Source organism: Maylandia zebra, linkage group LG7, assembly GCF_041146795.1.
Source record: "Maylandia zebra isolate NMK-2024a linkage group LG7, Mzebra_GT3a, whole genome shotgun sequence".
Lineage (NCBI taxonomy): Eukaryota > Metazoa > Chordata > Actinopteri > Cichliformes > Cichlidae > Maylandia > Maylandia zebra.
Genome location: NC_135173.1, coordinates 53,719,802 through 53,734,427, shown reverse-complemented (window position 1 = coordinate 53,734,427; position 14,626 = coordinate 53,719,802). Strand labels below are relative to the sequence as shown.

General features: G+C 38.7%; 1 protein-coding gene across 1 annotated transcript; it reads right to left on the bottom strand.

Annotated features, from left to right (window-relative positions):
* Positions 1-437: 437 nt before the first annotated feature.
* Positions 438-2,118, bottom strand: LOC112435177 (E3 SUMO-protein ligase ZBED1-like). The gene is made up of 3 exons (XM_024803334.2): positions 1,778-2,118; positions 1,349-1,601; positions 438-1,186 (listed from the first exon to the last, which is right to left on the bottom strand). The coding sequence occupies exons 1-3, from the start codon at positions 1,909-1,911 to the stop codon at positions 770-772; spliced, it is 804 nt and encodes a 267-aa protein (XP_024659102.1). The 5' UTR covers positions 1,912-2,118; the 3' UTR covers positions 438-769.
* Positions 2,119-14,626: the final 12,508 nt, after the last annotated feature.

The window sequence follows — 14,626 nt, the reverse complement described above, 5'->3', positions numbered from 1 at the left end:
CATTCAAATTCCATTGTTTTCATTCAAATTCTGTTGTTTTCATTCAAATTCTGTTGTTTTCATTCAAATTCTGTTGTTTTCATTCAAATTCGATTGTTTGTTCTCAAATTCTGTTGTTTTCATTCAAATTCCATCGTTTTCATTTTAATTCTGTTGTTTTCATTCAAATTCTAGTCATTTCATTCTAATTCCGTTCATTTCATTGAGATTCTGTTGTTTTCATTCAATTGCTGTTTTTTTTTCATTCTAATTCCACTCTTTTTATTCAAATGCTATTGTTTGTAGTGCTGTCAAGAGATTAAAAAAAATAGAGATTAATTAATTATGATTTTTAATTAATTGATCTAATTAATCTCTTTTTTAATCTCACCTAAAAATAGCTGAGGAAAGCCCTCAACTTATTGTGGCAGACCAAAAGACTGATATAACAAAGAAAGTGACTTTATAAAGTCATTTATTGTTTAACAAACGTTAAACAGATGCAACCATTTACATACTGTTGTATTCTTTTGTAAAATAAGTGGAAAAATAAATACAAATAAAATCAAATAAATTAAGTGCTGCAAGTTAGCACATCAGAGTTGCTCTTTTCTGAGCAATACAGCACTGAAATTCCTCTGCTTCAGATAATGAAAAATAAAACTGACATTGCAGTGCTGCAAGTTAGCACATCAAAGTATTCTTCCATCACAAAAAAAAGTGCTGAACATCAAGCAATCTATTCTAGTAGGCTACAAATGACACAGCAGCTATGCTGACCACATGTGTCTCATTTCTTCTTCCTCAGCCAGTCGCTAAGACACACCAGCCTGGTAACATTTTCTGGAAGCAAGGCTGCCCTTTTCTTTTGCACTATGTGGCCTGCAAGGCTAAAGAGTCTCTCACAGGGTACAGAGGTAGCTGGGGAGGCCAGGTACTTTTGTGCTAGGACTGACAGCTTTTCATAGACTCCTGAGTGAGCATACCACCACTGCAGGGGACAGTCATCAATACTGATGCTGGGTTCTGCTCTGTAGCGCTGCAGCTCTCCAGACTCAATTCCATCTTCTGAGTCAGAGTCAGACCCCAGAAGGAGTTCGCTCCTCCTCTTCTTCTGAGCTGGTCCATCATCCTCTGTGGAGGGCTGGAGACTATCTGCTCTTCTGGGCTCTGCTGCCTGGAGCATATTCTCCAGAATGGTCCACACCTGAATGAATGAATGAATGAATGAATGAATGTGATTAAAACTAAGTGCTTTTTTTTTTATTTTATTTAATCTTGTAAAGAACTTTGTGTTCCATATAATAAATAAAAGTTTGATTTGATAATGAATTGGACTCATTAGTCCAGCTTAACCTTATTGTCCTACCTGTTCCCTCTTTTCTCTTGGAAGACATTTCAAATCCTTAAACCGTGGATCCAATGCTGTGGCCACCTCGAACCATATCTCGTTGCCATTAGCTCGTCGTGCTGCCAGATCCTTCTGGAAGGCATTCTTGAACTTCACCACGTAGGCAGGATCATCATCAGTAATGTCCATGACACGGTACAGATGGCGAAAAGCAGGCAGCACTACAGAGCAAGAGACGTAGGCCTCACCACCCAGCAGCTCTGTCACATACCTGCAGAGGTGGAGAGGTTTGCTAAATAAACCTAGCTGGATTCATTTAAATCAAAGTGTAACTGATTTCCAATTTAATTGTCCTTAAAAGTTCCTTGTTATGTTCATTAATTTTGATTTTACACATGTAACAGTAGTTTATATAATTAAAATGGGAAGGTGTTTATTTGAACTTACTTGCATGGTTCAAGCAGGAGCTCCAGCCTCTGCAGTTTCGCCCACTCAGCTTCGGTTGGCAAGACCAACCTGTGGTTCTGTTGGTCCAACGTAGCCTGGACAGCCTCTCGGTTACATAGGAGGCGTGAGACCATTGCGAGAGTCGAGTTCCACCTGGTGGGTACATCCTGTATAAGTTGATCGCTCTTCTTTCCGAGTGCTACTTGTTGTTGGTTAAGTTCTGTGGTACTCGCAGGGCTTTGTTTAAAATGACCAACAATCTTGCGGCACTTTGCCAGTACACCGACAAAACCACTGCTATCGAGACATACCGTGATGGTCCTCTGGAGAATGTGAGCATTGCAGGCGATGTGCTCTTATGGAAGTGCTCTCATAGCAGCCAGCATGTTTGCTGCGCTGTCTGTGCCAATGGTGGATATCTTGTTTTCAATACCCCAGTCATTTGCTACCTTGCATTTATCAGCAAAGTGCCTGGTTTCTGTTCTCATGACGGTCAGTGCAAATGAGTTGAGGTTCCACTCACTATCAATAAAGTGTCCAGTCACCCCAAAATAGCTGTGGTTGCCAGCTGAGGTCCAGTGATCTCCGGTTATAGCAACACAGTTGGGAGAATCCTCCGCCAAAATCTCAAGTTTGTTTTTCTTTTCGCCGTCGTACATTTTGCTGATTTTGGTCGTTACTGTAGTCCTGCACGGCGGCTTGTATGACGGGTCATTGGACGCAATTTGCAACACCTCTGTCAATCCTTCGTCCTCTACTATATTTATCGGCCTACAGTTCATCGCTATCCACTTGGCAATAACATTAGTCAGCCTGTCGGTCGCAGACTTGCTCATACGAGGGGTATTCTCTAGTTTTGTTTGGCGAAAAGCTTTGCTCTGGCTTGCTATATTGCTAACGTCTTCACTGCTAGCTGTTGCTGCACTCGCGGCTGGGTGCTTTGCGTTGAGGTGATAGGCCAAACTTGAGCTGCTTCGGTGGTAAGCAAACTCCTTCTTACACTCTAGGCAGACCACTTTACCTTTGTCAATGGTGCCGTCGGGGCGTTTATGAAATACAAATTTCCCGTTCATTGGGCCAACAACTCTCAGATGCGCCTCCATATCCACACTGTAAGCTAATCACCACTTCTCACCTTGACCTCACGACGTGACTCCACCCCCAACAAGTCAAGCACAAGGAGCCCAGCACATAAAAACGGATTTTATAACATAGCAACTCTCATACAAAATCAATGACGTCAAGAGATTAAAAATTAGATTAACGAGATTAAAAAACATAACGCGCTAAATAGCATTGTAATTAATTAATCGCAATTAACGCGATAATTTGACACCCCTAATTGTTTGTTTTAGGATTCTGTTGCTTTCATTCAAACTCTGTTCTATACATTCTAATTCCGTTGTTTTCATTCATATTCTGTTGTTTTCATCCAAATTCTTTGGTTTTTGATCAAATTCTGTTCTTTTAATTCAAATTCTGTTGTTCTCTTTCAAATTCCATTGTTTTCATTCAAATTCCATTGTTTCTTCTCAAATTCTGTTGTTTTCATTCAAATTCCGTTGTTTTCATTTAAATTCTGTTCTTTTCATTCGAATTCTGTTTTTTCATTGAAATTCCGTGGTTTTCATTCAAATGCTGTTTTTTTCATTCTAATTCTACTCTTTTTATTCAAATTCTATTGTTTGTTTTAGAATTCTGTTGCTTTCATTCAAACTCTGTTCTGTACATTCTAATTCCGTTGTTTTCATTCAAATTCCATTGTTTTTGTTCAAATTCTGTTTTCATTCAAATTCTGTTGTTTTCATTCAAATTCCGTCGTTTTCATTTTGATTCCGTTGTTTTCGTTCTAATTCTGTTGTTTGTTTTAAACTTCCATTGTTTTCATTCAAATTCCATTGTTTTCATTCAAATTCTGTTGTTTTCATTCAAATTCTGTTGTTTTCATTCAAATTCGATTGTTTGTTCTCAAATTCTGTTGTTCTCATTCAAATTCCATCGTTTTCATTTTAATTCTGTTGTTTTCATTCAAATTCTAGTCATTTCATTCTAATTCCGTTCATTTCATTGAGATTCTGTTGTTTTCATTCAATTGCTGGTTTTTTTTTCATTCTAATTCCACTCTTTTTATTCAAATGCTATTGTTTGTTTTAGGATTCTGTTGCTTTCATTCAAACTCTGTTCTATACATTCTAATTCCGTTGTTTTCATTCTAATTCTGTTGTTTGTTTTAACCTGATTTCACAGTTTCATAGCCAATGATTAATCTAAAGTAATGAAATCACAGCTTAACTATTATTTCAAAATACGGTGTCAAATCTCCACCCCATCAGGAGACAACAATGAGCGTCTTAATTTCTAATAGCTCAGAGTCACTCCCAACATAAGGAAATCTATTTTTAGAATAACAAGGGGGGAGGGGAGGAATCAGAGATTCTTCTTCCAGTTATTGAATAATTTACAGACCTTGCCAGTGTACTCATTAAAGCCTCCACGGTAGGCAGACAACGAGGGGGTAGGTGGGATGGAGGGAGAGTGCTGTCAAATGGAGAGGGAGAGAAAAAGAAGGATTGGCTATTTGGTAAGACGGCTTAGAGGAGAGGCGAGGAGAGAGAGCACGGGAGATGTTGGAGACAAAAGAAGAAAGAGAAGGAGTACAGAAAATACTGGCATATCAAGGGAGATGGAAGGGGAAAAAACACTTCCTGTCAGTGTGATGATTAAAAGATTTATGGGAGTTGAAAGGGAGGGGGTTGACTCTTCCCACAGCCACTCTTCCTTTTGTCTTCTTTGAACTTGGGATGTGTCGACAGGCTAAGGGAGTTTGGTTAAACCCGACTGATCGCACATATGAGGTGCCGCTTGGTCTTTGAATTAGCAGGTCCGGGAACAGACTCGGAGGGAGGACAGAGAAAGGCAAAATGAAGGAGGTGTGGTGGCATGAGAAATTGGAAGTGTGGTTAAGGGAATCTGTGGAAAGCAGGTTAGATAGATAGATAGATAGATAGATAGATAGATAGATAGATAGATAGATAGATAGATAGATAGATAGATAGATAGATAGATAGATAGATAGATAGATAGATAGTAGGGGTGCAACAATACTCGTATCGATATTGAACCGTTCGATACAGTGCTTTCGGTACTATATGTACGCATATGTATCAAACAATACAAAACATTTTATTTATTTCATCAACTTTTCTTCTGACGATGCTGTCTGTGTTGAGCGCTCAGTGAATGTCCGTTCGACTACTCCGCCTAGGCTGCACTGTCGCAAGCTAGCAAGACAGAAGCTAAGCTCGAAATTGAACCTCCCCCACCCTCTTTCAGATCTGGCGTTTGGAACTATCTTGGTTTTCATGTGAAGCATGACCCTGATGGTAAGAGCATCATGGACAAAAGTAAAACAGCCACGCAATGCTCAATTGGTGGGAACTAGTGCGTTTGTTCCCACTGATATGTTTAATATGCTGCTGAGAATATAGCCCAGAAGAAGCGTATAGTATAGCTTTTATTTTGGAAAGAGCCATTTCTCTGTAATAAACTCTCTTTTCCAAAGATGAGCGATTTCTCGATCAGATAGATTTTTTATTTTTTTTTATTTTGTTGTTTCAGCAACATTACATTTAAAAACCATACTTTTGAGTTAAAATATATATTTATAATTTTAATAAATGACAAATTAAAAGGCATGAACATTTTTTCGTATCGAAAAAATATTGAACCGTGACACCAAAGTATCGAACCGAACCGAACCAAACCAAGAATTTTGTGTATGTTGCACCCCTAATAGATAGATAGATAGATACATAGATAGATAGATTGATTTGTTTTTTTCTTCAAGGTACCAATTTTTCTGTTGCAGCACTCTGCCACAAACAAAGTCTGTAGTGCAGATGAAATGGCACCACTCAGTGTAAATTACCTCTGAGAGTTTAGTGTTAATGCTTCTGCTGCTGCACTTAAACCAGGCATTTAGTGTCATAAGAGAATTTTCAGTGCTCCTCCCTCTTCATCTTCTCCTACTCCAGTAGCTCTGTGTTTACGCTCTGTTCCACAGCTCAGCACATATACTGTAAAATATGAAGCACCCAAGTCCATGACAAACCACCACGCGTCTCCCGTTGTCTGCATGCATCCCTGAATATTTCATAAACGGCACATAGCAGATGTTGTTGTAAAGAGCATCAATATTTCATGTGCCTTTTGTCTCCCTTTCTGATATTTTGTATTCTTGCAGCACTGGTGACGGCGGTCGCGTTAGCCAAACAGCCACTGTGGTTTTGTCTGTTACGAGGCATTAGGTCTGAGTCGTGTTCCGCTTGCTGGTTAATGGAGAAAACAAATCACAACATTGTTCAAACTATAGTGGGGGTGATCAGCGGGCTCGTTTGCAGGTGTCTAATGAGCAAGACTTGCTCTTTTCTTTTTCTTCCTCTCCCTGATCCCTCATTCCAGCATGTCGTAATTCTCAATGACTTCCTTTTAATGACACCCTAACAGTGTTGATTAATTTCATCAGAAATTACACTGGAGGTTTGCAAGGAAAGCATTTGCATAATGCACAAAGTGTACAACGCTTTTTGAGTCACCCAGATGAATGGACTGAAGTTGGCAGAGCGAGTGGCCATGAATGAACATGAGGTACAATTGAAACATACTTCCAAATGTCAAACTATTCAGATTTTTTCAGCCTGCCCAGGCATGATGTGTAAGCAGCATTTGTCAACACCACTGCATATGGCCTGGTGTGTTCTTAAGCCATAGTGTGCTTCTTTTGGATTAATGTAGATTGGCAAAAGGAGGGGACGTTAGGAAGGGGAGTAATCTGGATTACCACCAAGCCTCATCCTCTTTGACCATAGCAATTCCCTGGAGAGTCGAAAAGCCTGTGTGCAATGGCATTTTCTTTGACCCATTTGCGGTGGTGGTATTGCAGAATGGAATATGAATGAATGCCTCCTCCCCTAAGAGCTTCCATTAGAGATCACTTAAGGGGGCCTGGTCCATTATAGAGAGGCTGCAGAGGGTGTGAAGTTGCTCTTTTTGAAGTCAGGAGTGGTGGTGAAGTGTGTGCATTAGCTGGAGTGTAGTATTTCTGTATCATTATGATCAATGTGTATCTAAAATGGGGATGGCTTACAATAACTATCATCTACCAATTGCATTTTTTTTTGTCCTTTGGATTAATACAGTATTACATTGACTTGGCACAGCGATTGCTGAGGATAGATAGATAAGTGCTTTGTTTTAGTGGTTTATATGCATCTCTGAATACATGCTCTCCCTCCCACAAACACACAAGAGTAGAACTGCTGAGGTCTCCCAAGGGAGGAGCTGTTACATAGCGTCTAAGAGGTTATTAAGGATGAGTCGAAAGTGCAAAGATGAACAGCAGGCAGCAGCAAAATGGCCTCTTCTGAGAGGGCGCCATTCCTCTTACAGTAGCTTCACCTACATTGTGGTCTATAATAGTAGTGGTGGTGTGTGTGTGTGTGTGTGTGTGTGTGTGTGTGTGTGTGTGTGTGTGTGTGTGTGTGTGTGTGTGTGTGTGTGTGTGTGAGAGAGAGAGAGAGAGAGACCGAGAGAGCGAGAGACCGAGAGAGCGAGAGAGAGGGAGTGTGTATTTTGCCTCAGGGAAGAAAAACAAAACTAGATTCGTGCTCTGTATTTGATTTCCATGCCTGTGATCATTATTTTTTCTTCATGGTGGGGATCAGCTTAATCCCTGCTCCTGGTGCGCATTTCATTCTGTCACAGTGATTCAAATCCACTCATTTTCTTTTTCTGACAATAGATGGCACGAGCCACGTCTAAGAACGTTAGTTCACGGTTTGTCTTCGCCCCGGCCGGTGCAGCTGCACAATTTCAGCGAAAGCAACACATAAACTAAGGGAGATCTTACGTGACCTGCATAGTTATTTGTGGCGTGGATTCAAGGGTTTGGGCTTCAATGTCAGCTATGAAATAAATGTCAAACAATAACAAATAAAAATGAAAAAATATAACTAGAGGAGCGGAGCCAGATGCCATCTCTCTGCCTGTACGCTGCTCTAACAGGTGTCACATTAATATGGGCCGACAAAGGGGAATTACTTTGTTTACCTGTGCATATAAATGGCACTCATTAATCCCTCTTTGCTGTAATATATTCAAAAGCAAATATATTTTTCAAGCGTGAAACATGAGTGTACCTACAGTAGAAATGTTTGATTTTCCATTCAGAACTCCCTCACCAAGCACTTGGTCATGAAGAATCCTTGGAATTCTTACTAGGGTCTTAATCTTGCAGTATATTGTACACTCACTGACCACTTTATTAGGTACATATTGGTAGCGCAGGGTCGGACTCCTTTTTATATGCCACGAAATGTTGAAAACACTATTCAGAGATTTTGGTTCATATTGGCGTGATAGCATCAAACAGTTGCTGCAGAGTTGTTGGCTGCACATCCATTATGCAAACCTCTCATTCCACCACATCCCAAAGTTGCTCTGTCAAACTGCTCTGCACCATCACACCACCACCAGTCATGCTTTCATGTTGCATGCACCAAATTTGTACCCAAGCCAAAAGGAACAATAAAACAATCAAGACTCATCAGATCATTCAACAGGTTTCCAACGTTCTCTTGTCCACTTTTGGTGAGCCCATGTCTGCTGCAGTCTCACATCTGTTCTCTATATGCTCTTCAGCATACTTTGATTTTAAAGGGTGGTTATTTGACTTACTGTGGCCTTATTATCTGCTTAAAGGAGTCTGGCTATTTCCTTCACACCTCTGACATCAACTACCCTAACCCCCTAACATTTTTTCTCTTTTGGACCATTCATAACCAAACCATCCAGATGTTTGTGTGGGAAATCCCAGTAGATCAGCAGGTTCTGAAACACTCATTCCAGCTCGTCTGTCACCAACAACCATGCAACCACGTTCAAACTCACTTAAATCATCTTTTTTATTCCCATTCTGATGCTCAGTTTGAAATTCAGCAGGTCATCTCAACCATGGTCTACATGTCTAAATGCATTGATTGGCTGATCTGATATTTGCATTAATGAGCAGTGGAACAGGCATACCGTATATAGCAGCCAGTCAGTGTAAAGTGTCCTTACATGTACTATATTCAAAAATCTGCATTAAATGTGCTCTAAGCCATAATGCTTTAGGTATCCTTGTTCTACAACCACACTTCTTTCAGCAGCAGAATGATGGCTTGTTTTATTATAGTCCTGTTCAATATGAAATCCTGTGATCCTGTAATACAATTAATTTATATGGCAGTGCTTTCACATTGCTATAATCTGCCTACCAGTACAGCCTGATTGTAGCTGTGATACTGATTAATAATCCAAAGCAAATGTTTGGCGTCAAATCATCCAGGAAATTAAATGAAAATCACAAAGTGGATAATAAACATTTATTTAAATAAAATAACAAACTTTAAAGACACTTTATAATCATTCTCTTTGAGTGATTCTTACATGTTGAACACCTGAAGTTTCTAACAGATTTATGGATAGTGCTTCCACATCTTAACACGTTTTGGTTTTTTTTTAAAGCACAGTCGTATTTCAAGTACATGCATCTCATCTATTTTTCTTACCTTCTAATCGTTGCTGTGATTTTGACGGCAAGCCAAATTTCTCTGTGAAGCATGTTGTCAGTAGTCATTTCTTTTTCACACACTGGCCGTTTTTTGAGGAATGCCAGATAATGAGCAGTGCATATTGGCAGAAGAATGGCTTTTCAGGAACCCCCAAGAGTTGAGCAATATTCATGATAACAAACATTTATTTTAAACGAGGTTGTTCTAGCACACAACAGCCATGAACAATGTCTGCAGTGTGTCTCAAAGGAGTTCACATCAGTGCCATTGAGTGGGCTAGTTTATTATTATTGCAACAAGACAGCAGAGTTTAAAAAAATGGAAAATACAGCTTCAGGTTGTTTGAGCCACTTTGAGGACATTTGGAAACGTTGAGTTTCAGTTGTAACACCAGAGTTTAGTCTTACTCTTAGCTGGCAAAGCAACAACACACAAATTCAAAATTAATCAATATTCCACTCAAATATAATCCTGATGTACAAATACAAAAGCAAGGCAGCACATTTCTTTCAAATTGCTAAAGTAATTTCTTCACCAAAAAGTGAAAGAAAATATTATAATGGTAGCTCATTGAAATGCTATTATTTGCACACATCAAAATACTGAATTAAAGAATTTGAAGAAAAGCTGTCTGGAGCATGTACAAACTGATATTCATCATTTTTAGGGCAGTCAAAATTGAGTGCAATCAAAACATATAATCCACTCCGCTATCTTTGTTTATTTTGTCACATGACTGCATCACATGACTAAAATACGTCATCGTAGTCTGCGTTTTCGTGTGTCCACACTGCGACAGGACAGCTCCGTTTTGAAATGTATGCGTTTTCGAGAGCGTTTTCAAAACGCTGCGTTTTTCCTTGAGGAAAGCGCCGTCTCAGTGTGGACGGGAGGTCAAAACGGAGAGAATGAAAACACATTAGTGTGGACATAGCCTAAGTATATTGGTGTCTTGTTGCAACCCGTTCTCACTCCCGAGGCGTAATATAATAACGATTTGTCAAGTCCCGTGGCGTTCCTGAGGGAAGCGAAAGGTGGCCGTCCGCGCTCTTATGCTACACGCCGGGTTATGGATGAAGTCCAGTAGAATGACGCTCCTGTGGTAATACACGGAATACAGCCATGTATTCCAGCCCTAACCCTAACCTTAACCAGCATTTTAATGATGTCAGATAGTGTTGTCCAAATCGATTGAAGAAAAACGAATGTACATGTGTAGATTCATTTCAAACGGTTCTCATGTTTCCTCATTTTTCCGTTCTCGTAATATAGGGACGTGATGGGTGCCCGGAAGCGTAATATTTCGACGATTTGTCACCTAGTGTAAAACTTTGAGAGTGAGAAATTCTTGCTTGTTCACAATTGAGGGGAGAGATCGAAAGATTGGCTGATGTATTGGAGCTGCTTCTGCAATGATGTGGATACTGTATTAGTCCATTATGGTAAAGAGAGGGAGATTAATTTAAAAGTGAAGCTGTCTATGCTTCTCTCACCTATGGTCACAAGCTCTGGGTGGTGACCAAAAGAACAGCTACAAGTGGATGAAATTAGCTTTCTCCAAAGAGTGGCTTCTTGCCGCATCTGTATTGCATATGTAATTGCCTTGCAACTGGTTGGAGGTACTCTGGGCATGTCCTATTGGGAGGAGCACCTGAGGAATCCCTAGGATGTGATGGAGTGATTTGTCTCTCGACTAGCCTGAGAATGCCTCAGTGTTTATGTGGATGAGATGGAGGAGGTGGCCAGGGAGATGGATGTCTGTTCTTCTCTGCCGCCTTCATTGATGAATGAATGTTATGACAAGATGAGTATTAAAAAAAAAAAAAAAAAAAAAAGAGTAAAAAGAGATGTAAATTGTTAATAAAAACAATATTGCATCTTTAGAATATTATAGATTTGGCAAGATTGTTACACTCTAAAGAAAAAAAATATTAGTGCTAAATGAAAGTGAAAATCATATCACAATGATGAGATGATTTATGGGGAAATGCAAAACTACAAAAGCAAAAGAGGGGCACCCTCTGAGTTAAATTGCTATACTTAAAACTTTTCTGAGAGAAGTGGACAGCTGGAAGGCAGTTTAATTAATGGGACCACTCACAGTTTCAGTCCGTCTCTTATCATATGACATACTGTAGAGTACAAATTAACTAACACAGCCTGTGGACAAATCTGTGTGACACCAGCAGAAGGCTCAGCATAATTAGAACAAAGACACTGCTGAATTGACTCCAGTGCTGTCTTGATTTTGTAACCTTTCATCAGCCGGAAACAATTTTTACATCAATACTCTGGGAGAAACCTGTATATAATTGATATCGCTCAAGCATCTGTTGCTGCAAGTTCTTTGTGAGTCTCAGAGATTTTGTTTTTCCCAAACATCTCCATGAAGCTGCAAGGAAAACTGTTTTCTCTAAGCAGTCAAAAAGGTTTTCTGGTGGGTCAAATAATACAAACACACACCATTTAGGCTTAAAACCACAGCTTTAATTCTCTCTATTAGAAGTACTCCTTCATGAAAAATATGGTTAATGAAATGGAATAAATAGATTTCTAACAGTAGAATTTCTAACTTACTAATAAAGTTTTCAATGCTACAGGATACTATATTGGCAGCTATGCTATAACTTCAGTGTCCATCATTTATATTTAAAAACATTAAACAAACATTACACAAAAACACTGTCTGACTTATTTAAATATAAATAAAATAGCAAGAAAGCCGTCACAAACAGTGGCGTTTTACGGTTGTACTAGTTTCCATCACAGCTGTTGAGCCATTTTTATTTTATTGTTTGAGGGGAAACAAATCCATCTATTTACTCTGACTAATGCCCCAAACATTGTTTTTCTTTCTTCAAGCTTGTTATTGAAGGGATGTTCTTAGTTTGTGACATTTTGAATTGAATTTGCACAAAAATGAACAAAATATTGCAACCGACAGTATCAGTGAAAATATTTTTGTTGTACTCTGTCTATACTTATGACTTAATATGAATATGATGCCCTGTGATTACAAAATTAGTTGATAATACAGAGACAATGCTTGTGGTAGTCTGATATCTAACTGTGGACTTTTGTCTCATTGGCTATTTATAGCTTTTCTAAGTCCTATTTTTACACCAGAATAAAAATAGGGCAGCACCTTGCAACTAGGAAAAATTAGTGGTTGCCCATTAATTGCACTGAATTTTGCACAAAAGTCACTCTGTGGCATTCCATTAGGACAAGCAAGGCAATCAGTGCTTGCCTTGTCAAATCTAAAAATAGATGTAAATTAAAATGCAAAGTGACCTCTCTCCTTTCCTTTTTGCACTTATTTTATGCTCATAAGAAAAATGCAGCTGTCTCCATTTTATGGGCGTGTCCATCCCCTGTTAACAGTGACTTGAGCTGGGCAAGCTGAGAGGCCAGGAGCTTTTCTGTGGCTGCTTCAGCAGCTACATAGTGAATAAACCTCTGGTCTTTCATCGTAAACCGACGGGAGACCAGCATGCAAGACAAACTGCTGCTGGCTCTGCTGTCACTGCTCTGAGATCAGTAACGACCCACCCTTTTGTGTGGAAACACAGCTAGCAAGTAATGAGCTTCAGTGATTTATCATGGTAACAGATGAATTTCCTCTTGCTAACCACCTTGGTCAACATGTGTGAGGTAGAGAAGATGGAGCGTGAAAAAGCTACCAGTAACTCCTTTAGAACATTAGCAAGAAAAGCTGTGACAATGATGGAGAGGAGACAGCAGCTCTGAACATGTTTGGTCTAATAAAATAAGCAAGTTGGCCAGGTGCAGGCTCAACAGCACTTTTCTAAGTAAACTTGTTTGACTGACTGTAATATGTTTAACAAGGTGTTTTGCCAACACACCACATTAATTTTTCATTCATATTTTTAATCCCACTTGTAGATAATGACAGCTAACCTGTGCACTCCTCAAGCCTTTTAATTCAGCTGATTTTTTTATTATTAATATATTTTAATATACTTTTCTTTTTAAAATCAAGATGCTGGGATGTGTTTCTGAGCTTTGCTTGCTTTTGTGTAAAAGTATCCATGCCACTGCTCTGAGGACAGCAACTGACTGCAAGTGGCCAGAGACCTTATACCCTAAATTCTCTAAAATGACTACCAAACTGAACATTTGCTTTAATCTTAATAGTCTGAGGGTTTTGTCTAGGTTTAGCAGATTTGTAGATAGAAATGATTTTGGTTATGAAACGTCAGTGGGTCGCTAAAGTAATCACAATATAATCTGTTGAAGAACTGGCGTACACGCACTGAGCAGTTGTTGAAATATTTCATTCACAAAAAATGGTTTGGCAGAAATAAAAACATATTTGCTCTTTTTTTTTCTTTTTTTTAAAATTTATTCTTTATTCTGTTCACTCTTGCCTGCTTTTGCTTACTCTGTCGTAACATGATACTTCGCATTTATCTTAAAAACAAGACAACTCAGATGTTACAGTGTGGCCACCACACTGAAAAAAATATGTTGTTGGATTTACTTAATTCAATGGTGGACATTTGTTGCACACAGATGTTTTGCTTTGGCAGCAACTTAAACAATTGAGTTAAATTAACACAATTTATTCATGTTCAATAAACCTGTGCAATTTGTGTTGATAAAATGTGACTTAAACATGTTTTGATGAAGTAATTTGAGCTCTTGGAATATTTTAATCCTTCACAATTTTTTCACTTTATCCCAACACCATTCAATAACTTTTACCCAATACTACTTGGTCACTTAAATACTACATGTTATCTTCAAATTACATTTTGCTATTATATTCTAGTATCAAATACACAATTTTCAAATGGAGGCCTTATAACAGATTGTATTGTTCTCTTCCAAGATGGTTGCTGGCATCCACCAGTAACCTTTAAAAACAAAATGTCTAATTTCACTGCATTGACAGTAGGTAAAGAATTAAACTGACATTACTCCTCCACTGAATCTATATAAATCAACAGTTAAATAATGTCAGTTCTTCCGTGTTCTCTGGAATCAATCACAGCAAAGAAATTAGACTGTTTCTTTTGAAAAATGTTGGGAAAGAACAAATCAAAACATTCTATTTAAGGCCTCTAACGTCAAGATTCAGTTAAACAACAATTATAACTAAACAATTTGAGGTAATGTTAGTTTCCATTAACATTAAATTAGGTTACTGAATTGGCAAACACCTTCCTATCAACATTACCCATTTTACCCCAATAACTAAAGAAATTAGCAC

Excerpts from the sequence above, each read along its gene's own strand:
- LOC112435177 (XM_024803334.2), bottom strand. The coding sequence starts at position 1,911 with ATGGTCTCACGCCTCCTATGTAACCGAGAGGCTGTCCAGGCTACGTTG. Across the intron at positions 1,602-1,777 it reads CTCCTGCTTGAACCATGCAA|GTATGTGACAGAGCTGCTGG; the intron begins GTAAGTTCAAAT and ends CCACCTCTGCAG. Across the intron at positions 1,187-1,348 it reads CAAGAGAAAAGAGGGAACAG|GTGTGGACCATTCTGGAGAA; the intron begins GTAGGACAATAA and ends TCATTCATTCAG.